At 39.0% G+C, this 23,709-nt stretch overlaps 2 protein-coding genes across 3 annotated transcripts; both read right to left on the bottom strand.

Annotated features, from left to right (window-relative positions):
• Positions 1 to 4,382: 4,382 nt before the first annotated feature.
• On the bottom strand, positions 4,383 to 6,023 carry LOC139132599 (uncharacterized). Its single transcript, XM_070698881.1, has 4 exons — positions 5,838 to 6,023; positions 5,356 to 5,501; positions 4,923 to 5,055; positions 4,383 to 4,518 (listed from the first exon to the last, which is right to left on the bottom strand). Exons 1-4 carry the CDS (start codon positions 6,013 to 6,015, stop codon positions 4,409 to 4,411), a joined length of 567 nt encoding a protein of 188 aa, XP_070554982.1. The 5' UTR covers positions 6,016 to 6,023; the 3' UTR covers positions 4,383 to 4,408.
• A 105-nt stretch (positions 6,024 to 6,128) lies between these two features.
• Positions 6,129 to 9,746, bottom strand: LOC139133799 (uncharacterized). 2 transcript variants are annotated; one of them, XM_070700567.1, is made up of 5 exons: positions 9,405 to 9,746; positions 7,987 to 8,193; positions 7,645 to 7,737; positions 7,327 to 7,407; positions 6,129 to 6,586 (listed from the first exon to the last, which is right to left on the bottom strand). In XM_070700567.1, exons 1-5 carry the CDS (start codon positions 9,478 to 9,480, stop codon positions 6,369 to 6,371), a joined length of 675 nt encoding a protein of 224 aa, XP_070556668.1. In that variant the 5' UTR covers positions 9,481 to 9,746; the 3' UTR covers positions 6,129 to 6,368. The 2 variants fall into 2 exon arrangements, with proteins under 2 accessions (XP_070556668.1, XP_070556669.1); XM_070700568.1 differs by lacking the exon at positions 6,129 to 6,586 and adding an exon at positions 6,833 to 7,020.
• Positions 9,747 to 23,709: the final 13,963 nt, after the last annotated feature.

Genomic DNA, 23,709 nt, shown 5'->3' with positions numbered 1-23,709 from the left:
ACATATTGAAGAAATTTTTGTTTCTTTGAAAAGTGTGAAATTCGGCGTGACTTCTATTTGTACGGGTCCGAAATACCAAGTGAAACTTTGCACAACCATTCCCATCAAAATCAATGTCTGGAATTACTTCAAAATAGTTCTAGTGAAATTTTAAATACCACATATTATGGAAAAATGTCTAAAAACTTCTGACATACCAATAGCACACGACATTCAGAGAATCCTTTTCTCATATGGCAGCGATTTGTAACAGATAATATTCATTTCATCGTGACCCGAAGAAAATTTTACATTGTATATTGATTCATAAATAAATAAAGAAACATACCTGTGCTTTATTGACAAAAAGCCAATATGCGACATGAACAAATTATGAAAACATAGCACTTTGGAAAGTTGAAAATGTTTCTTTCAGTGTCTTTTAGCACAAATACAACAAATTGCTCCTATTGATGTCACCTGCCAGATAAACTGGCGTCTAGAATCCTTTGATACACATTGAAAGTGTTATTTTATGTATAAAAATCTTCAGAAAACTTAGTATAAATATTCTCTTAGTTCAATGAAATCGATAAGACATAATAATCAAACCAAAAGATACTGACGGTATTAAACTCTTGGTCGTACTCTTTTAACAAACACAAGGTAACCAATTTGTATTGCTGTCTTTATAAAATTAGCATATATATATATGTGTACACGGTATGTGTGTATGAGTATGTATACAGCAATTACACAGTGATATCTTGTGGTTAACGAAGAGAAACAAAAAAAACCAAAAAAAACCGCAAAAAAAGTTGTACAGTAGATGTTACAATACTTTCTGCCAAAATAACTGAAATAACTGAAAAACAGAAAAAAGATTTCACAAAGTGTACATCTAGAGACAGTATCCGTATGAATTGTTACAATAGAAACGTGGTTATATTAGGTTGTGGACCTTATTGAGGTATTGGAAAGTTCAACTGTGAAGTTTTCTTTTCATGAATTTTTCCAGTAAAAAACTGAAACTCGTTCAAATAAACTATTGCAATATAATTTTGTCGAAAATAAAATGTTTTTTATCAGACGATGGCCTGCAAATTATCCTCTATAAATGAATAAGTTTCGTGACAGTCTTAATTAAATACACCTTGACGTGTATAAGAAGATGAAACAAAGGCAGTGCAAATGTAAGAAATAAAATTCACTGTCATAATCATTGTCTGGAATGTCAAATATAACAAAACATGATTATTTCCTTAATGCATAAAATTTGGAGTATTGTAGACACTCCGAACGTTTAAGCGGTTGTTAGTAAGTAGTTCGATGCCTTTTGTGTTCTGTGTATCCTTTACAGTCTCTGCCTGGCTTCATACAGTACACTTAAATGCCATGCAAGCCTTTGGCCGCGAACATAGCCTGCTATTCATCATCTTCGCTTGCCAAGGTCTCCGCTCCGGGCAGCTGGATGCTTCCCGAAATCAGACCTTGGCTGATAGACCCCCTAAATCGTGTTTTTTAAAGCGCCACCACACGACTGTATGTGACCAGTAAATAGCCAATCAGATAATCGGTTACTACGAATGTAGTAGTATAGGTCTTTTCCCACTTTTTCTCGGTGTTACATTTACAAGTATTCGTGGTCGCTGTTCACATTTCATGCTACTGAAATCTACTGCTGAAATCACTGATGTGTTCAAAACGTCAAAACAAAGGCCCAGCCGCCAGCGCGTCGTACAGCAAGATATTCCCAGCTGTCGCTCAACTTGTAATGTGAAAACGTCAACCCGCCAAACTCAAAAGATCGCAGCGCGAAATAGAAAAGTTCTTTCACGATAAACCCATTACTCAGACGTTGTTCAGACATTGTGGTCCTGTCAACTGGCGCGGCCGGCAGCTATTCTGTTGTTCATATCTTTGGAAAATTGTAAACATTGTGAGACGATGAACAGGATTTACCAGAACAGAAAATCGACACGCCGCGGGAGAAACAACTAGAAGCATGGCTCGAAAACATGGACTAGGACTTTGTGAAATAAGCTAGAACTGGAAATCAAAGAACCGGATTTTGTTTGGGTGTTGTTCAAAAAAATTGACCTATTCATCACAGCAAGCAATATACTCATCGGTGAATTTTTCATTGACTACAAGCGTCAGCAAGCAATATTAGCTTAATCATCGATGAATTTTTCATAGACTACAAGCGTCAGTTTTTTCAAAGTCATCTTCTGCACTATCGCCATATTTATTCGTCGATTTTTTTCTTTGGGAGATATCTAACGCTTCACACGATACAAAGCGTTGCCATACATTTCGTAACCCACGATCACTGAAACGGAACTTTTCGCCACCTCTCTGAATGACGAGAAAATCGCCTGTAACTTTATCCCCCACCACGCAGTAAGATTTCCCCATGCATGACAATCAAATCCTTAGCTGTGGAAACGCAGCTATCTGTTGGCGGGGTAGCGGGGATCGCTATGCGGGTCAAAGGTCAACCCCGTGGCGGGGTTGACCTTTGACCCGCATAGCGATCCCCGCTACCCCGCAACAGATAGCGGCGTTTCCACAGCTATCAAATCCTGTATTAAACTCGGGCAAGATTGCCTTCCCACTCCTAAATCTCCGTTTGAGCCATTAGGGTGTCACAGGACGAAGGTAAACCAGAGACTTGGTTCAAGTCGGTGAATTTTCAAAAATAAAATGATTTGTAAAAGTTCCTCGTGTAAAATTTGGTAGCGATCGAACGCGTTTTCCTTTAGTCTGTGCAGCTATAGCAGTAGTGAGTTAGTTTGTGCCGGGTAAAACTCCCCTGTCTCGCGTTCACCCACTCAACGCGTTCACATAATCCTACTCACACATTTCGCAGGAAAACAGAACATATATCATTGCATTCCAGACGTTCACACAACTCACATGCTCACAATCACGCACTTGAACCAAGTCTAGTAAACCAGTAAGTAATCGAGAGAAAAGCTGTGCACAAACAGTGCGGTGGTCGGCGTTTGGAAGGTAGGCGTGGTTTTCTTTTGAGTGTAACGCGTGCTCTGATTGGTCCGCCTGATTTTCTAATTCCATCAACTCCTTAACGCAAAATAGTGGGGTATCCCGCACGGCGTGGTTAGTGGAAGACTCCTGTTTGGCTAACGAGCCGTGCGAGCGGACGAACATAGCCTGTATGATTTGAGTGTATAGTCTGTACGTATTGAGACTGTCAACACTATAATGATAGACTGGAATCGATCTCCTTTGATAATATAACTTAATTCACACACAGCCTGTACAAACATGACAAATAACTAACAAATATACTTTTTGCCGTCTCTAGCAAAAAATCGTCACCGTCATCGTCATGTTTATACACGAACAACAACAACAAAAACCTAATACGAGGAAATTCTGTTTTCTTATAAATTTCGAGGAAGCCCATTAGGATAGGGCCAATTGTCTTTAACCACTTAGAAGGGAGTGTGTCGGGGTTTAAGCAAGTATCCAGGGGCGGGCCGTGATGGTTTTGATGCTATTATATTTTTACATGTAAAAAAGTATGCCCCCTGTAGATTCTGTCAAGGGCCTGATTTCTTACTTCTGCTCGATCCCTGCTACTATCTAGACGGTGCTGTTAATATAACTCCATAATCAAGATATGTGACATTAGAAATGCAGTTGCCAATAGCTTTTCAAAGTGTCAAACCTCACGTATTAGTTTGCTACTGACTCGATCCAGTGACTCTCCGAGATGCCGAACTGAAACCCCATAGTCTTGAAAACAGGTGAACGGAGTTCAAAATTTTGTATTTGATTGTTGTTCGTTGAGCTTTATGTTGTTGTTTTCCATACCGGTCCACTGTGATTTCAAAGATGTTATCATCATCGCCGGACGCAAATGTTATCTTCAGATCTCTTCCAAAAATTCGTATCCTCATGTTTTTTAAGACCTTTGTGCAACAACAGAATGCTAAATATTAAGTGAGACTATACGACCACTCTATGCATGCAGAACGATTAAACGATTATCGACTAGGCACATATATGTGCTCCCGTACGTTGGACACTTGTCTAGCATTATATTATGATGTAAAGGATTCCCGAGGACAACGGTCGCCCGACGCAAAGGGTAGATCTATGTGTGGCGTCAAATATCCGAGTCTGGTGAGGACGCCTGGAAACGATAAATTTTAGGCCACGGGAGTTCCTTACGATATTTTTGCGTACACGAAATACTGTTGTTTTCGACGTAGATGTACAACATAATATACATACACACGTAGCGACATACATACATACATACACACATACATACATACATACATACATACATACATACATACATACATACATACATACATACATACAATTGCTTTACCTTTTCTCCGAAATCGTCCTGAGATTTGCAATCAGACCTGTGCAGTAGTAAAGACAATCTTTATCGACTGATACACATACGGTGTGAGTACGTGTCGAGAATCTCGTCGACGTCTCTCTTTGTCAAACACTTGCAGCGATGAAAGATCTCATCCGGTACTTCATCGTCATCTACAACAACGCAAATAGGAACGTGATATAGTATAGTTTATCATTGTGAGTGTTGTCATCGATCAGTTGTCTGTGCAGCACTATTGTCAAAAATTCTGCTGTGCCTGGACAATTTATTGACTTGCATAGGTTCTCCTACAGCCATTCGATCCTCGCTGTTTTAAGTGATCATTGGGATTGATAAAAACGACAACAAACAAACAAACAAACAGGTCGCATCAAACCTCCGAACAGGCAAAAAACATAAAAAAAAAAAAAAAAAAAAAACCAAACAAAACAAAACAAAAAAGTGTTGGTGCATCACGTCGACTTTGAGTCTGCAGCTCTTTGCTATATGAATGAAATAGTTTCAGCTTAGCACCGATGACGTCTTTGCAAATTTTCTTAGCCACATGAAGACTTACCAAAGTTCGTCATGGTACATATTGGTTTGTCTTCGTCGTTGAGGGCGATTTCGAACTCCTTGGTTCCTGATCCTGATATGAAGGTGACGGTGATGCGGTGACCGTAAACGGTTATCTTGGCATCACACCAGACCTGTGGACATTTGAAGAAATACATGTTTTCTTGAAAATAAGTGTCGACCTTAACAAAGGGTTAGCGGCTCTCGTTGACAAACTCTTTTAGTATCACACGGTTCATACATGAGCAAATTACACTCCTGCAATTCTCAAGTTTATTCTGTCATTATTTGATAATTAAAACTCATTTGAAGACAATGAATGGTCACAATCACATTCTTTCTTCACACCCTAGCTGATACAGATAAGACGGAAATGTCCACATTATGGTCAATGAGAGAAACATAAACAAGAGCTACATACTTGGAATTCTTACCTTTTGGTTTCTTTGGAGTAATCTGTTGCAAAAGAGAGTAGCCGAACGGTCACACTTGTCGAGTCCTCTACTTTTGTATAAATCTTCGATGCATTCTTTGATGTGTCTTGATGTGATTCTCGGTGTGCATGTGTACAACCGAACACCTTTAGAATGAAGCAAAAATATTTGAATATTCTTGATTATACCAATACTGTATGTATAAACGTTCGTAGCATTTACTGCGTCATATGAAAGGTACAAATTTTATTCATTTTACCTCAATAGAATTATTCCAAAACAGTTCCGAAAAGACCAAATAAGAAGGTCAAACAATAAACCTTTACTCGTCAAAGGGATCCGAACTCGCAGACTGAAGTATGAACTGACAGAGTATCGTTTCGAAAGTAAGAATGATTTGTTGTAGCATCGACGTTGACAAGAAATTACATACTCTGACGTTGGTGGCGCTAGGCCGAGAGTCAGGCAAACGCTCAACTTACCAACTTCCTTCACTGCATTAGAGGATTTGTCAATCTTGTTTACAAGGGAGTGACACCCAACTTGAACTAGAAGAGCTTGAAGGAGAAGTGTGTCATGATTTGTAATCTTCCCATGCGAGTACAAACACAAAAATAGATCTCCACTACAAGAACACCTGTCTAACTGTTCTGACGGCATGTCAACCTCTTCGTCCGCTAGTATCAGTCTCCTTAGCGAGTAGTATGCATCTGAAAATGAGACCCGTGATACATGCACATAGAAAATACATGTATTGAGTAAATGAAGCTTTCACTTTTCTGTTTTTGTGGAAATCAAAAAATATTTTCCGACGCAAAGTTAAAATAGAGATAGCGGTCGTTTAAAATTCTAATTTTGGTGATGTAGTAGATACTTTGTTTTCCTGTACAACAATCTGTAAAGTTATTCTGGATTTTAATCTTGATTTCGAAAGATAATGTTGACAGTTTTTTTTGAAGATAGTTTGAATACAGTCCGAAAAAAAGTTAATTTTTTCAATTTCAAGGAGCGTACTACCTTTCTGTAGTTTGCGTTTCAAAATACATGTTCTGCTTGTAATCCCAATAAAAAAACTCTGTGAAATGTTGGATTTTAATGAAATTTACTCTACCTGAACTTATCTTTGGCACAAGCTTCGACACGATATCAATAAATGAAAGGAAGTCTTCTACTTCCCAGAGTTCTGTTTCACCAGTCCCTATCAGCAAATCGGCAATCTGTCCACGATCCCCTATGGTTGTTATATAAAACATATTAAATGCGTCATTACATATTTCAGGTCTCATCGTCGTCGACGTTGTCGATGTAGTTGTCACCACCACCACCACCACCACCACCATCATCATCATCATCATCATCATCATCATCATCATCATCATCATCATTGTCATCATCATTGTCATCGTCGTTGTCGTCGAGATTGGTATTATAAACAGACTCGACAAAATCTTACTTTTCTCTGTGCCGAATTCAGTTGCTTCTTCGCCACGTTTGCATTACCACTTTTGATCAATGCTTGATAGAGAAGCTCCGTGTTTGTGTCTGTTATCCAACAATCCACATACAGGAACAACATCAAATTCTAAGCCTGGTCAATGCTAGCCAGATATCGACCCAACCTTGGCATTACATTGGCACAAGCCGATTTGAATTTCTTGAATGAAGCTTCAAGAAATCAAAAGGATTCGAATGAATCATCTTGTAAGTTGAATCAAAAGGATTCGAATGAATCATCTTGTAAGATCATCATTTTATAGGATACTTCAACGACACATACATTCTTAGATTGGCATGTAACTGAAAATATTTGATTTTGACCCAATTACCTTCCGATGCCTTATGTATTTGAATATCCCCTCCTTTGAATGCACAGAAAATTATGACGCATCATTCACAAGTCTGTGTACATGTTCATCAACTGCTTCCAGGGTTTGGTACATATTCTACGGAATTCATTACTTGTTCACTTACATTTAGATAGCTTTCCAGCGATAGTCAATATCATGTCGATGAACATCCATGTGTACTGTTTGTCTTCTATATTCGGGGTTTCTGTAAATTACCGAAGTTCAGATAAATGTAAAACAGTGAGCAAGGATAATATTTTACAAAATTGCACAAAAATGTCAAATTAAAATTCCCTTCAAGTGGCTAAAGACAGAAAGCAATGGACACATCGCTATGTGGCCTTGCTTTGTATTATTTACTAACAGACTAAGGACTACGAACGGTATACCTATGCGAATCTCTCTACAGCTAATAAGTACGTTTGAATTATGCAGAACATACCAGGGCGAGGAGGAACCAAATCAGGCATCGGCGTCTGCGGCACGTCTTCAAATGTTTCGGAGTCTGACGATGAGTCGGCGTTGTAGGTAGTATCTGTTTGCAAAACAGTGATTTATAGAATGAATGGACTGAAGACTATGAGCAATGTTAGCCTCACAGAACAAACGCTCTATCGCACATCATAAAGATTCAAAAAAATTAGGAGAAATCAAACACATTTGCCGAAATTCGTTCTAACTTGGTGACCTTATATTTCATTCCGAAAGCTGTAGCTCCCAATTACTTCTCAATCACATGCCGTACAGCTCATTACTGAATTGAATGTAAAATATAAAAATTTACCAACAGATGCGTTTAACTGTAAAACGTCATCAGCTAAATCCACTCTTCCAGATTCTTCTAGGATCTTTACAAGAAACTGTGTGTTACATTTCGATATCACTCCGCTAAACCTTAACTCCAGCAAAAGTTGCGATGGGTTGACAAAGGTTTGCAATTTTCTTTCGCCAATTCTTTCCATACACAGTATCTTCATCTTTTCGAATTCACCTGTATATAAAATGGGTCGTTAGAGGGCGGTAGATATAACGGAAATCACGCATGTGTACATCAATGGCTGTCACACTTGTATATTTGTTGTTTACATTGAGTAACACTATTGCTGCTATATCCTACACAGTTAGGGAGCGTTCAGTTTTTATAGCCTGGGGGGGGGGGGGGCGGCAAAATCTCGCCGGTGTTCAAAAAAATAAGATTCCCTGCATTTTTTGTGAAAAAAGGATGACCCCCCCTTTGTCAGACGAAAAAAATTGATGCCCCCCCTGAAAAATAACCAAAACCCATATGTCAAATTTACCCGCATGATTTGGATTTGAACTCCGGTACGCGGCGCACTTTATTCGTGTAGCAGAGATGCCAGTGCACAAACTTCTCAGCCACATCCATTGAAACGTCTGTTAATTAGGACGACTGTAAGGCAATTTTTAACTTCATTTCCATAGACAACTCATGTCCATGGACATTGTATAAAGTAAACTTTATTGGAGTGGTTCGCCAAAGGCAGCCCTCCGGTCAAGAGGGTCATGGGCCATTACGTAAAGTCAACTTTATTCTAGTGGGCCACCAAAGGTGGCCCGCCGGTAAAGAGGGTCGATCATGGCTATTGCATAAAGTAGACTTTACTGGACAGGGCCGCTGAAGGCGCGCGGCCATACCATTATTCAGTCACAGTGCGTGATCCCAGGGGTCCCTCAAAAATGTTTCTAATACAAGCCGCGGCTTCAATTGGGAATTTTACAGTAAGATTGCCGTGGGGTATTACATAAAGTCAATTTATTTTAGTGGGCCGCCACAGGCGGCCCGCCAGTAAAGAGGGTCGGATCATGGCCATTGCATGAAGTAAACCTAATTGGAGTGGGCAGCCAAAGGCGTCTGCCTGAGGGTCATGGGTAATACATAATGTATATTTATTGTAGTGGGCCGCTGAAGGCGGCCCGCCGGTAAAGAGGGTCGATCATGGCCATGGCATAAAGTGAACTTTATTGTTGGTATTATGTTTTTGAAAATGTGGTGACCCCCCCTTTCCTACCAGTGAAAAAACGATGACCCCCCTTTGCGGATTCCAAAATTACGATGACCCCCCCCCCCTTGGATTTTGCCGCCGCCCCCCCCCCCCCGGCCGTAAAAACTGAACGGTCCCTTACTGAGAACATACGGAGACGATGCTGACATAAAATGAAGTGTAATTATACTGATCTTACCATTTTGTATTCGGTCAGATAAACGGACGATTAATCTTGAAAAACTATCAATGTCCTGGTTACCACTTGCTGCCATGTCGATTTCACTTATGTCAAACGATAAACATCACAATTTAGGTTCTATACAAATGATGAGATTTATGTGAATAAATTAAAAATAATATTGAGACAAGGAAAACACACAAGAAGAATATATGTCAAAGAAAATACTTACATCGAAAATGTGTAAGAAGTGACAGGGTTTTGCCTGTTAGTGTATTTTCCGTTCCATATATGACTTAGTGATAAACAGCTTCAGTAGCTTTACTGATTGACAACAAGTTTCGGAGCTTACGGCCAATGTTGGCGAGTTCAGCAATGCCAGCACGGTATATTCAACCGATACACTGGTACCTACTTATCAATAAATTAAGGAGTTCTATATGGCATTATTACTGTTCATTGATCTTACCATCTTGTAACCTTGTACTCATGCGACTATTAGATTTCTGTAATTTCGTTATTAAAAAAATACAGCATTCATTGCCGATATATCAACGATTACGAAGCTATTGTTTAATGAGTGAAAACGACAGGGGAGACTCACAGAGCTAGTATGCCTTATGGGAATGTTTGTCCACAACATCGGGAATGCCCCATTTTTTCCGGAATTCCCCAAGTATTTTCGTACCTTCCGTCATAATGCAACCGAAACTCATAATCTGCATATCAAAGTATTACGGTTTTGCGTACTTTATCCTGGCAATATTACCTCTTCACTTTTAGACCTAATTATCACTGTTCAGTGAGCGCAATTTTACATTGTGATAGCACAAACTAATCACTCTGTTATATTGATATGTAAATTTTACCCAATGCTTGTAGCGTCTGTTGCAACCGTGCGGGTTATTTCAAGATTGATTGGGACACTTCAACAAAGGCAGCTAATGGTTTCAGTGGTCAAATGGCTACTTGCCTGAGATGGCAGGTCTAAAACAAAAGTTTAGAGAAGAAGAAAAAAACAGCTTAGATTTTCATAAGAAAAAAGAAGTTCTAATGTTTAGTGTTTTGGCAAATTTGGTCTGGTATATTGCTTCCAGAAAATCATAGAGGTAAAAGTCTGGCTTCTACCCCATGGAGAAATCAATCGCATACCGTGGTATCCATTAGAGTTCAGTATGCGTCTAACGTGTTTCTACCTTTGTGCTGTGTGTCTCTACGTATATGCTTATCTGTCTACAAATAGATCTATCTCCATTTTCGCAGTTACAACATTATAAGGGATCTCCTATCTCTGTCAATGTTAAGACATTCGCGTTTACAATGACACAATTTGATAGGCTGCTAATATTAAGTCTGCAGTGACATATTTTAGTAGTAACAAAGGTAGTATTCGTTAAGACAATTCAAAAACTGAGAATATCCTGCAATATGTGCAATCTCCTACTGGAGTATGGTACCCTGTTTCATCTTCCATCATTTTAATTTCTGCTGTACAAGTCATCTGACGTCATCGTCTTTAAGTTCAAGTTTATTTTTCCACCATCATCGTTAACGCCGACAACTCCACCTCTTTATTACACATTTGTCTTGTTATGAGGAATGCTGTTCTATGCCTTTAATCTGCTATTCGGGTGTATAGGCATGATGTCATCGAAATCAAACAAAGTTAAGGCTGACGAAAACACAGGAACCAGACTCATCGAATTTGCAGATGTGATTCACACATACACCATATCTGAGATCAAACTCTAATGCTTTCCCATGTCTCTCGTCTCTTTCGAACGTGTCCATTCATGAAAGCTGAAGTTTTTTGCGCAAAAGGAACGATAGTATATTTTGGAAAGAACACCTTTGATCTTCCATTTTTTTTAATCATAGAACATTACACGCAAGAAACCTCACATTCCGTTTACCTGATCAATCATCGTTAGTTTGAATTTCAGCATTAAACGGAAAGGGCATGCCATGGGCACGAAAGTTTTTCATACGTCAACTCGAAGATAGAAAGAAGATAAGAGCAAGTTGTATACAACTTTGTACATTGTTACTTCACAAATAAATGTGCTTCCTTCGTTTTTCATATTTTTTTCACAGGTACTGCTGATTGATCTCATTAAGAAAAGGTTGAAGTCCCAATATGCCTTCGAATTCGCTAATCAAAGTGCTTTCGGCAAAAATCATGAACTCAGTAAAATTAGCATTTGATATTTTATAGTCTTCAGTGAGTAGATTCTTATGTAAATTAATTTGTAAAAATCTTAAAGCGATTATAATTTTGAAGTATTTGTTCGCTCAATGGAACATGATGAATTAATTAGTACAGTATTCATACACTAAAACTAAAATGGCTATTTAATATCTCTATTTTGCTTACAACACCCTTTGACTTGCAAAACGGCTGACAAAGAAACTATAGATCTAAATTGTTGAATACTCTTTATTTATATTAGAGTCATTGCATTTGTTATGAAAAACCGTGGCTATTTCGTATATTAGGGCACTATGAGATTAAAACAACATTTGTCCCCACGCTAAATTGCAAATTTGTGAGCATTCAGCAAACATGAATGCATCGTTGTCGTCATCCATATACCGAATGAGTAACCGACGTGGCGGGAAATTTCCCGCCTTGGCCAGTATCCTTTGTAACAATGACGATAATGTTCCCCGACATGAGTGACTCAACGGGTAAAATGAAACTTAAACCTAGATTTAGTCCATATTCCATGTGTGAATATTTTCGGAGAATGTTCTTTTTCAACACATAACTGCAGTCTTAATGACAGAGGTAATTTAGTGTTTCTGGTTATGTGCTCTCCTAGACATGTGGACAGCACTCCTTTAGAAACACCATAAATGCTAATTTCTTTTTAGAGCATACAACCCAGTCTACCACATTTAAAACGTGGTTGGGATCCAGAAGAAGAAGTGTACACCACGGATGTCAATAAATATGTAAATAATTATCACATACAAGGTAACGTCGATCGACACAACAGAATTAGTCATCGAAACGTAATTTGAAACAAGAGCATTGAATTGGATTACGTTGAAACAACATAGATTCCGACAGACATTTCGAAGTCTGTGGTTGCAACGGTTAGCGTCATCAAGCATTTGGGTTGTCGATCAGACTTGCAAGTTACAATTGGCTGACGTAAAACGGGATAAATGTTAAGTTTACCTTGCTAACCATGGCGCTTGTCTACCATCTATAGAACAGGTACGGTCGCCATACAATTTGCAATTAGAAATATCATGTGACATGCAAGATGGCGACGGTCTTCGTTCCTTACCTGGTGACCATTTCTTCCATCACGACTGTGACGTCTGTGTATAATGTTCCTCCAGTGTTTAGGCTGACATCATGGCGTCGCTGCCCGCTTTCCTACTGCAATATCTTGTCGCGATGCTCTCGTGATTTCGTTCAAAAGGCTGTACATAGCCATGCCACACTCTGAAGATGTTAGTATGTATTAGACTTGTGTGTAAGCCAGGTCCAGAAAACAAATATATGAACGGTTGTAGCCCAAAAGCAAAAGAATAAATAACGTTTCTAAGTCTATGTGGTTTCAAAGTGGCTTTCAAAACCAGATGTGAGGTGACACTACCAAGGGGGAATTCCAAACAGTTTCAGAACAATAGGTCAAGGTTCGTTGCCAAATGACAATAAAAATAGACTCGATTCAAGTCGGTAAATTTCTAAAAATAAAATCATTTGCAGTAGTTCTTCATGTGTCTCTCCTTTTCATACACACCTATTTGGAATTTGGCGGCCAGGCCAGGTTTTCCTAGCGATTGAACGCGTTACCTTTGAGTCTGCGCAGTCGTGAGTTAGTTTCTGCCAGATTCTGGGAGAAACTCCCCTGTATGGCATTCACCCCACTCATCGCGTTCACCCCAATCACTCGTTTTACATGAAAACAGAACACAAATCATCGCGTTCACCCCACTCAAACATTCACAAATCACAAACTTGAACCAAGTATACAATCGAAGTAAAACTACGATATACTGCACAGATATACATAGAGCAAGCAACCTGACGTTCTGGTGTTTTTCTCTTTTTAAAACTTATACTGGATATGTAGACACAACATATCCAAATACTATCTCCCTCGGCTCTCATGCTATACTCACATAAAATACACATGTACATGAAACATAGTTGACATTGTAGTATCTTTCATGGATCCTGTAAATCCCGTCATCGACATCTATACGGTTTCTTTTACTGTGCAGATTCAATATCCCTCGCAACGTTGACACTTGAAATGCCATTGTTTTGATCAAGTGGTGGTTAGTGTCAGCGATAATTATTGGAAAATAACGCGTAGAGTATCATATGCAATGACAAGAATACTTGTTGAGTGACCGTGCAGCGGACTAGAATAACTTGCATTGGCATTGGCCTTCTTAGTAGATGTTGTGCCTTAGTCTTTTAACTTGACGGCATGCGGCATAGTTTTTTTTCACATGCTCATAAAGATATTTCATCGAAATTAGCCCCCCCAAAACAAGTGAAAGACTTGCCATTTTATTTATTTTTAACCAGTAAACGTTACGCTAAAATGATGTGGCCAGCGCTCATTCTTATTGTGAAAATCACATGCACCGTAACGAAAGCATTTCCTGCACAAGCAGCTGGCCTCTCAGTAAGCTTTTGTACTGCAGTGCAACATCAAAGAATTTATCAAGACAATGACGGAATACTTAACATTCTGAACTTTACAGGAGGGTTCATTGTTATTGGGTTTATTTTCCTCCAGCATCTTGAGGGCAACGATAACATTATCCCATGATAAAATATTTTAGAAATACCTTGATTGAAGTGATCACAATACGGTCTAGATCTGAGATCTTCGCATCTGATCTTGCTGTGCATCTGTGCATGCGTGGAGTGAACGCAATCGGTAGGTAAGTTTCAGCGACAACTCAACTGCGCAGGTATACGTTGCGTCGAAAACAAACAAACAAACAAAACAAAACAAAGCAAAACCAGTCGCAATTTTTCTAGTACATCGCATTCATCGAATTATTTTTATTCACAGATTTTGACCAAGTCTGATAGCATGGTTGTTGTAAATGCTGGATATAAGCGATTAAAGTTATGCAAATTGATGTGTTGGATGATACAGTAGTTTACAAAAATAAGTACATCTTTATTCGATTCTCCGAATCTACCTTCAGAGCTTCGTAGGCGATGATGGAGTAGTACGTTGTACGTGTAGTTTTCCATTGAGTATGAAATATTTCACTCTATTTGAGCAGCAAGAGCATAAATATTATCACCATGTGACACTATTTTTGATAATGAATTATACCTCAGAGCCATGAAAGGAGGTGATTCATTTTACCATATAATGTGGCATTTATTTTTTATTGTTTTTGCAAAATTTTATATATATATATATATATATATATATATATATATATATATATATATATATATATATATATATATATATATATATATATATATATATATATATATATATATATACAAAGTATGCGGTTCGACTTGTCCGATACAAAGTGCTCAATACAAAAGTAGAGCGAGATATATAAGGGATGCTGGAGAATTGATTTTACAATTTCATCTCTACAACGTTGTTTCGTGAGTCACGAGACTCACTCATCAGGAGACTAGACTGGAGTCTAGTCTCCTGATGAGTGATATATATATATATATATATATATATATATATATATATATATATATATATAATATATATATATTAGGTCTCCCACGATTTCAAGTTTTCTATAGTGCGAATGCCAGATCGCGAAAGTAACATCCCTTCGTATATTTTTTATGGCACTGTATTGTCAGAATATCTTCGCATTGCTCGCGCAACACTTCTATTAGAAGATTGTCTTCCAAGAGTTGCCAGCCTGTACAACAGTTTGTTGTCTCAAGGAGGACAACAACCTAAAATTATCAGGACAGTTTCATAAAGCTATGTCAATAGACATCAAATCAAGTCCAATAATCGTTATCATTCAAGGTAACTATGAAATTTACCAGGTCCAAGGAACATATAGATGATGACAAAGGCAATGGGGTCATCTTGAACCACAAAATAGTGGTGGTACCAGGTGTCCGGAATGGGTAAGCGTACCCTGCCAGCTAGCTGCACCCGTCAAGATTGACCCAAAGTGACAAATTCATTGTTATTTGGTGAATTCACCAAATTATAGCAAAAAGCAGGATGGTTGGACAGTCTCATATACATTACGTTTACTTTTTTGTACGTCCCACACAAGTTTGTAGATACATTGTAGATAAAAAGAACCGACTCATTTGAGTGAAATACTAATAATGTAACACTCCGCTCCACTGTTTATCCTTGTGTGTCTAGACAGATTGGCACCAGTACGTATACGTTGTATTATGGTTTGTTTAGCCAGAGTGCTGTCCTAATTAACTTCGGTCTCTACTATCAACTCAATAACTAATTTAGCTATTCCCTTGTGTGTTCTATCCAGACACTCAAATGAGTCAGTTCTTTTTATCTACAATGTTATCTACAAAACTTGTGTGCCACGTATAAAAAAGTAAACGTAACGTATATGAGACTGTTCAACCATCCTGTTTTTTGCTGTATTTTGTGAGTCAAAATTTGGTATCCTCTCACTCATCATTTGAGAAACAGACAGGTTATATTTTGATACAACATCTCCGTATCTACCGTAGAACTTCTTAAATGATTTCACTAATCTACTTTCATCCTCAACTTTTTGAAAAATTCAATGTAACACCGAAAGACATCATATATAACATAAGACTCAGAATAACTTAAGGTGTGGTGGTACCTGATCAGTACTGCTTGGGGAGCCAAGGCAGTTGACTGTATTGTTTTCAAATCCCCGAAACAGTCGCCTTGGTAAATAACTGTTGAACACCTAGGAGACTTTGATGATGTTATTTCTTTGCTGTATATTAATTGTTATAAACTAATCCTGCTGATGTCATATCTTCATCATTCATATGACACAATCATAGAGAACCCATAATGATCTATTGCTTGCACTTGCATGACGTTACTTTACATCATTGCTGTATTTATTTCCATCCGAGTGAATTTAAACTGTTTAACTACTTTTGAATATATATATATATATATATATATATATATATATATATATATATATATATATATATATATAATATATATATATATATATCACATCTTGACAATTTAGCCAGTGTATGCGAACGTATGAAAAATTTGGTGTACGTCGAATACGTCAGGGTTAAGGTATTCATTAGTTAAGAGCACGCTGAAGCACGCTGGTATACGTCGTATTACGGCGAGGTCGTCGAAACATTTCTTGCAGGCACAAAACTTTTCGACGTATGTCGGGGTATGGCTCATACGTCCTGCACACGCGGGCCTTACACTCGTTCTCATCTATCATCGAACGCGCAACTTCATGTGAATGTTGATACATCTCATGAATTCATCAGTGTGTTTCCTTTGAAACTTCATGAGTTGATAAGGAACTTCCTAGGAAGATTTCGCCGCCTCAACGATGTAATTAATAATATTTCTACAGACTTCCAGACAAGTCGGCGCCAACAAATAAAACATGCTGGGGCATACAACACGCGTGCGCCACATTTATTTTCGCTGAGAGCATGCACAGTTGTCCTGGAACGCTCGATGCTTTCCACGGTGTTCAAGTTTTTCCAAACTTTTTGTTGGTTTGTCCATGGTGCCGATGAGTTTTGTAAATGAAAATGTCATCAGAATTTGTGTTTACGTTCACTTCCAATACTATGGTGCACAAAAGATAACATCCGTGTACATGAAGAGAGGGTGAATTCATGAGAATGAAAGCTAGTAAGTGAAAGTTTAAAATGCCGAGGTGGAACTTTAAAGGCGAAGATTTACGTTCAGGATGGGACATCGCCATCAGTTTCGGGCAGAGAAACGTTCTTACACTTTTGTGAAATATGAAAGATTCACATTTCAAGAGAGAAAAAATGTACTCGAAATTTCCTTGAGAATCAACATCGCGCAGGTTCGTTTTGAGAGTCAACATCGCGCTAGTTCATTTCCTCACCCCGGCACAAATGTACGTGCGTGTAGTGACGATACTATGAATGATGACGGTCCCATTTTCAAATGTAACCACATTCTCTCGCAAAGAAACGACAAGCACCGGGAGTAATGTTTGCTATGGCATTAGCGGTCGCTAGTTCAGTGAACCTGTAGGCGAAATCTTGATTAGATCTCAGCTCGCTCTTTATATAGTTGAAACACAGCTCGCAAACGTTGAAAACATTATATGGTGGCTGGTAAATCAGTCGAACCCCTCTCGCCTGCAATAGTCGTTGGAGATTTTGCTCAACATATCGGGCGTGGTGGAAACCGCAATTATCCATAATTACACAGTCACCTACGGCCAAACAAGGATTTCCAAAATTATCCGTAACTCGAACAGCCTCATCGAAAAAGTTCAATAACTCCAACCCGTTTGATGGTCCAACGATCACATCGGAATGATCGACACCCGTAGCACTGACAAGGATGTTGATCGCGTACGTAGCGTTCGATGCATGGCATGGCGTTGTATTTGAACTGCCGGTGTTCTGATTTCTGCGTGTCCAAAACGACGATTGCCTGTAGTTCTGATCACCGAAGACTCGTCAAACCAATGAATTTGATTTATATTGTAATCAGAAACAGTTTCTATGAAATCCAGTGTATATTGTCCGATAGCTGGAGTCATCGATTCGGCAGCAAGACTTGATATTTTCTTTCGACTCATGTTCAGGTATTCGGTTATCGCTCGGTGAATTGTCGCCAGCGATGGTACGTTTTCGGCCGTACACCCGTTATCATCAAGAAGTTACCTTCTGATTTCGTGCAAGTAAATACTTGGTTGCCGCCTTTTATAGAACTCGATATGTTGGAGAATGTTGTCGACAACTTTAGTGCCTTCTCGCGCAGATCGTCCATGTAGCCGACACGAACACGAAGTGTGTGGCCCGCGCTTGGTCTATCATTAAAGCCGGCCGCACACGAGAGAAATTAGCTGAGCAAAAATCCTCGCGAGGAAAATTGCTCAGCAAACTTCTCCCCGTGTGCGGTCGATTTTTTGCGCGTTGCATCACTCTTTTGCGCGTTGAGTAAAATATCCAACATGTTTGATATTTTTTCCTCGCGAGGAAAATTACTCACCGTGTGCGCTCGACTGAGTAATTTTACTCACGACTTTCTACCTACGCGCATGCGTGGAATCACATGACAGTACAAAATGGCTGCCCCAATGGAAAACGATAGTTATATTAATGATGCAGTTATTGAGGATAAATTAGTTGAAATTAATTTTCAGGGTAAATTTCCCTTTAATTATTGTACACACCAATTGGTTTCTGATTCAAATTGACATTTCGGCCAATTGTTTAAAAAATTATTTTTTATTAAAATGAGAGAAGCCATAACTAATTTATAAAAGTAAAATATACTTCCTGCAAACATGCTTTTCCTTCTCTCCACCCACCCTTACTTGATAAATCAAAAAGGCGAAACATTCAGATTTTATCCTGATCTATATGAGATAAATATAAAAAAAAATTATATGCTAAATTTCATGATTGGTTTTTTCCTATTTCTTTTTCTGTTTATGTTCCCCTTTTTCTGAAAATAACATAACTGCCTATGAATGCCACAGTATCGAAATGAAAGGCGCCATACAACAATAAGATATAGGCCCCATTTAGCATTTTTGTAACAGGTGACAAAGTGCTTCGCCGCCATAATAAAATTAAAAAGAAAAAGTGACACCTCCCCCACCGAAGATACTTACCTGCCCCTGTTATGCTAATTACCATGTCGCTGTGCCTTTATTATTATTCAAATTATTTTGTGACGGTCTTCGCATATGTTTAATCAGCTTATAAGTTTCGTCGTGCGGCGCACGCTTCGTGAGGGTGTCCCCCTTGTTGAAAACATATACCAAGATGCCTCACTAAATTAGTGGCCTTTCTGTACGCAAAAACGAACTTGCCAAAACTAACACGCAATAAAAAGATCCATTGATCTAATTTAAATATCTGCTAAATATTGAAAAGGGATTACATTATGTTAAAATCACATTGATCGTGATTTTCGTGTATTTAGCCCGCGGTTACTCTGATCGCTCGAGCATACTTGGGAATCTACACACAACCGTACACAGATTTTCGACAGAATTGATATATAAACGGGGTTGCATAGAGTAAGGTTGGACAGTTACTATCTCACCCCGATAGAAACCGAGAAGTTCTAGGTGTACTAAAATAGATGTTTATCAACATAAAAGTCGCGCAAGCGCGGCACGACGAGACTAACAAATGAGGGAATTTTTAGGGGAGAGGAACTCTCAATCTCCGGAGCGGAGTTATATGTTTGACTTGAAAGAACACAAATATGCGAATCTCCCATTTTTACCTATTTTTCCAAGCTTCGTCCCTATCGCTACAAGTGCATGTTCTTTTTTGTCCCTATTCTTAAAATCGGGTGATCTAACGTCGTATAAGGTGGGATAACTTGACCAGATTTCAACTAATTTATCCTCAATAACTGCATGCATCATTAATATAACTATCGTTTTCCATAGGGGCAGCCATTTTGTACTGTCATGTGATTCCACGCATGCGCGTAAGTAGAAAGTCGTGAGTAAAATTACTCAGTCGGGCGCACACGGTGAGTAATTTTCCTCGCGAGGAAAAAAATATCAAACATGTTGGATATTTTACTCAACGCGCAAAAGAGTGATGCAACGCGCAAAAAATCGACCGCACACGGGGAGAAGTTTGCTGAGCAATTTTCCTCGCGAGGATTTTTGCTCAGCTAATTTCTCTCGTGTGCGGCCGGCTTAAGGGAGCCTGTTCTCTCGTATTTGCAGCAGATACTGTGCGCTGTTGATTTAGACACTCCGGTCGTCGATGCAATTTCACCATAAGAAACGCCTTTCAAGTGAAGTTCTCAGATGCGTCTTCGCGTCAGAAATGGTGTCGGAAAACCACGTTGCATTTTGGAAGTGATACTGTGCACGGCAGTTGTACAATGTTGCAGCAACCCTCAACTTTGCCGGCCAAACTATTTTTGTATCCGCGATCTGTTATTCGCATTTTAGTTGTCGTATTAATGAAATGAAATTCGCGCACACATTTTACTGGGCTAAAACTTCGCCCATTGTTTTTGAACAATTCATACGAATCGCTAATGTAAAGGTACGTATTCACGTAGCTAGGAATATGACGTTCACGTCAGTCGTTTGCGTACAGTGTATCTTATGTTTACATAAACTTGTAAACTTGTCGCCAGCGCGGCGCGGCGGCGTCTGAAATCTTCCTAGGAAGTTCCTTATCAACTCATGAAGTTTCAAAGGAAACACACTGATGAATTCATGAGATGTATCAACATTCACATGAAGTTGCGCGTTCGATGATAGATGAGAACGAGTGTAAGTTGTAGGTAGGACTATTATGCACTCGTTGACACACGTTGACACACGTTACTTGTAAGTTACTCATAAGTCGAAATGCGTCGAGATAATGTCTAGCGTACCAAAAACGTATTTTAACCTATGAGTAATTGTACTTCAGCAAAAGTGATGCTACAATGCCATTTTCTTTTTTTCTTTTTCTTTTTTTTCCTTTCTTTCTTTATTCCTAACGATGCTGGTTTAGCACTATTAATGGAACAGTTATTGTCTTTTATAACTGACTGCACAATACTTCCGTTTCCTTTTTAGCAGTTTTGGGCATGCAAACAGGGATTAATAGAATCTCACACCCCAAGGACCTGGGATCAGATGAGTGTGAGAAATCTGATCCCAGGTCCTTGGTGTGTGAGATTCTTTTTCTCACATGACCACAAAATGCGTTAAATTCATATTGGACACGTACAATATTATCAAAACTCGTGACAACTCTGTCGTCTGCCACTGTACTTTGACCTGCTTACTTTGTAGTTCTGGTCCGTCTGTTACTCGTCGTGCCATTGGATAACATTTTGCGCGTGGAACAAAACAGATTGTAACACACCTCATCCGCAGTCTGTGTTCTAATTCGCCAATTGACAGTCACGTGGGATGCGTTCTTTTTGTGCTGATCCACGTAAACGACGTCATCAGGCATCATTTGTCGGAACTGTTGCCTGCCAGGCATCAGTTCCGAAAAATGATGCCCGCTGACGTCAAAAAAACATTGGCGCATGCGCGAACTGGAATGTAAACAAAGATGCCGTCTGCGGCCGAGCGAAACGATAGTCGAGAAATTTCTCGGTTTATCCTACTTTCTGAAGAAGAACTGAATGCTCTGGTTTCAAACAAGGACTCGAAACGAACGAAGACGATAATCAAAGGTGCATTGAACGTTTGCAGAAGTATTGCGACCCTGTCGGCAAAAACTTTTTCTTGCTGAACCACTCCAACATATTACATCATATAGCTTACATGCGACAACTTTTGTGTATGGTACGTTCTTATGTATGGCTACGGATGAGGTGTGTTACAAAACACATATTGACTGGCATGAGGGCAACAGCATACGTCTTTAACCCCTCGGGCCTGTGAGTCACCCCCAAAAACAGACTGTTTCCCTCGGCCTACGGCCTCGGGAAACAGTCTGTTTTTGGGGTGACTCACAGTCCCTCGGGGTACAGACGTATGCTGTTGCCCTCATGGCCAATCAATATGTGTACACTGTTTATCATCCAGTCAGAGCTCGTGTAATATTTACTGCAGAGTGTGGGACGGTTTTTGAGAGTGTGGGATCGATTTTTCCCACACTGTCGATCCCGCACTCCCAGCGGCCAGGAATGTGAGAAATTAAGGATAGCTGTGCTGATGAGTATGTAACAAAAAACAAACAAACAAACAAACAAACAACCAAAACAAACACAAAAGCAAAAAAAGCGCGATGACCTGAATCTTTGTTTGGCCGAATAGAGCCAGGAGAATAAGAGGCGAACAGAGGAGAAGGAACTGGATGAGACCATGGATCGGGATGGAGACCATGGATCCTCGGCGATACGCTGACGCCCGCTATGCATAAGTTAGAAAGTTAGACTATCGTTGCGCATAAGTTGTGAACGCCGACAAATTTTTCCTGCGCATCAGTTTAAGCTTACATATGTACAGGCCTAATTCATGACGTGAATACTGTGTTTTTCAACATTGATTTGTTAGTAGAACGATAATTTGTGTTTGCCATTAAAACCAAAATGGTTCATAATATGATGAACAGTTACAGCTACCAGCACTTGAATGTAATGCTTACTAAAGCCGATGAATGGTCAAATATTTTCTATCTTTTGTCAAAGCAGGAAGCACAGTCGAAATATAGATTCGAGATAAAGTAAATGCCAATAAACTCAGTGCACAAATTCAAACAATCTGTTGCAAAAGAGACCAGCGCAACGGTCACACTTGTCAATACCCCTCCCCTTGTATAAATCTTTCCTTGATATGTTTTGATATGATTTTCGGTGTCACGGTTGTGGAGGGACTGTGTTGATGTACATGTATACAATGGAATTCCTTTCAATGGAGAAAGAAACTTGCGGTAATACTGCTTTCTATGTTATTTATGATATGTTCTTACATAACTGATTAGTGCTTCTTGTCGTACAAAAGCCCATTGTAGGATCCATGTATAACAATATCAAGGTGCTTTTATTCGAGATGAACAGTTCCTCAGGCGATCGAAAACGTAAACAGGTTACGACATCATTTGAACGTTTTTGGGATGACTGCATTGGGTGGAAGAAACTGATTACCTGGTCCATGTTTTTTAGCCTGAAAATTGATTTGCAGACGAAATATTTTTTTTAATCATGATCACTTCGATGCATTTATTATACACTACTTTTCGTCATGTTTTTTGCTCCGACGATAAAATCTAGAAACAAAAGTAAGTATATATGTTAGCCCTTCAAAATTAATGAAATCTTAGAGCCCATTAATGCTCAGTATGGTAATTTTTTATGTTTTTCTGGTTTAAAATAGCATCTTTAATTCATAAAAGTACATCATAAATGATGGTGAATGCATGCATTACCAGACCGGCTAACACTCGTTTATCATAATTAGGGGCCAAAGGCCACAGGGGGCTTGGGCCCCGATCGTGTTTTTTTCAGAAGTTCAGCTTTCTTCTTCTTCGTCTCCGTCCTCTTCTTCTTCAACTTATACTCCTTTTGTAATTTCTTTGCTCACCTAGATTTCAGAACCCACTAAGCGCAGCCATTTAAAACTTGCAGGGTTAATAGGGCTCAATGAGTATTAGCGCAACTGACGCTTAATATTTTGATTGGTCCCGTGACAT

The sequence above is a fragment of the Ptychodera flava genome, chromosome 5 (genome assembly GCF_041260155.1).
Source record: "Ptychodera flava strain L36383 chromosome 5, AS_Pfla_20210202, whole genome shotgun sequence".
Lineage (NCBI taxonomy): Eukaryota > Metazoa > Hemichordata > Enteropneusta > Ptychoderidae > Ptychodera > Ptychodera flava.
Note: the sequence above shows the minus strand (reverse complement) of the source record. Positions and strands in the feature narration are given on the sequence as shown.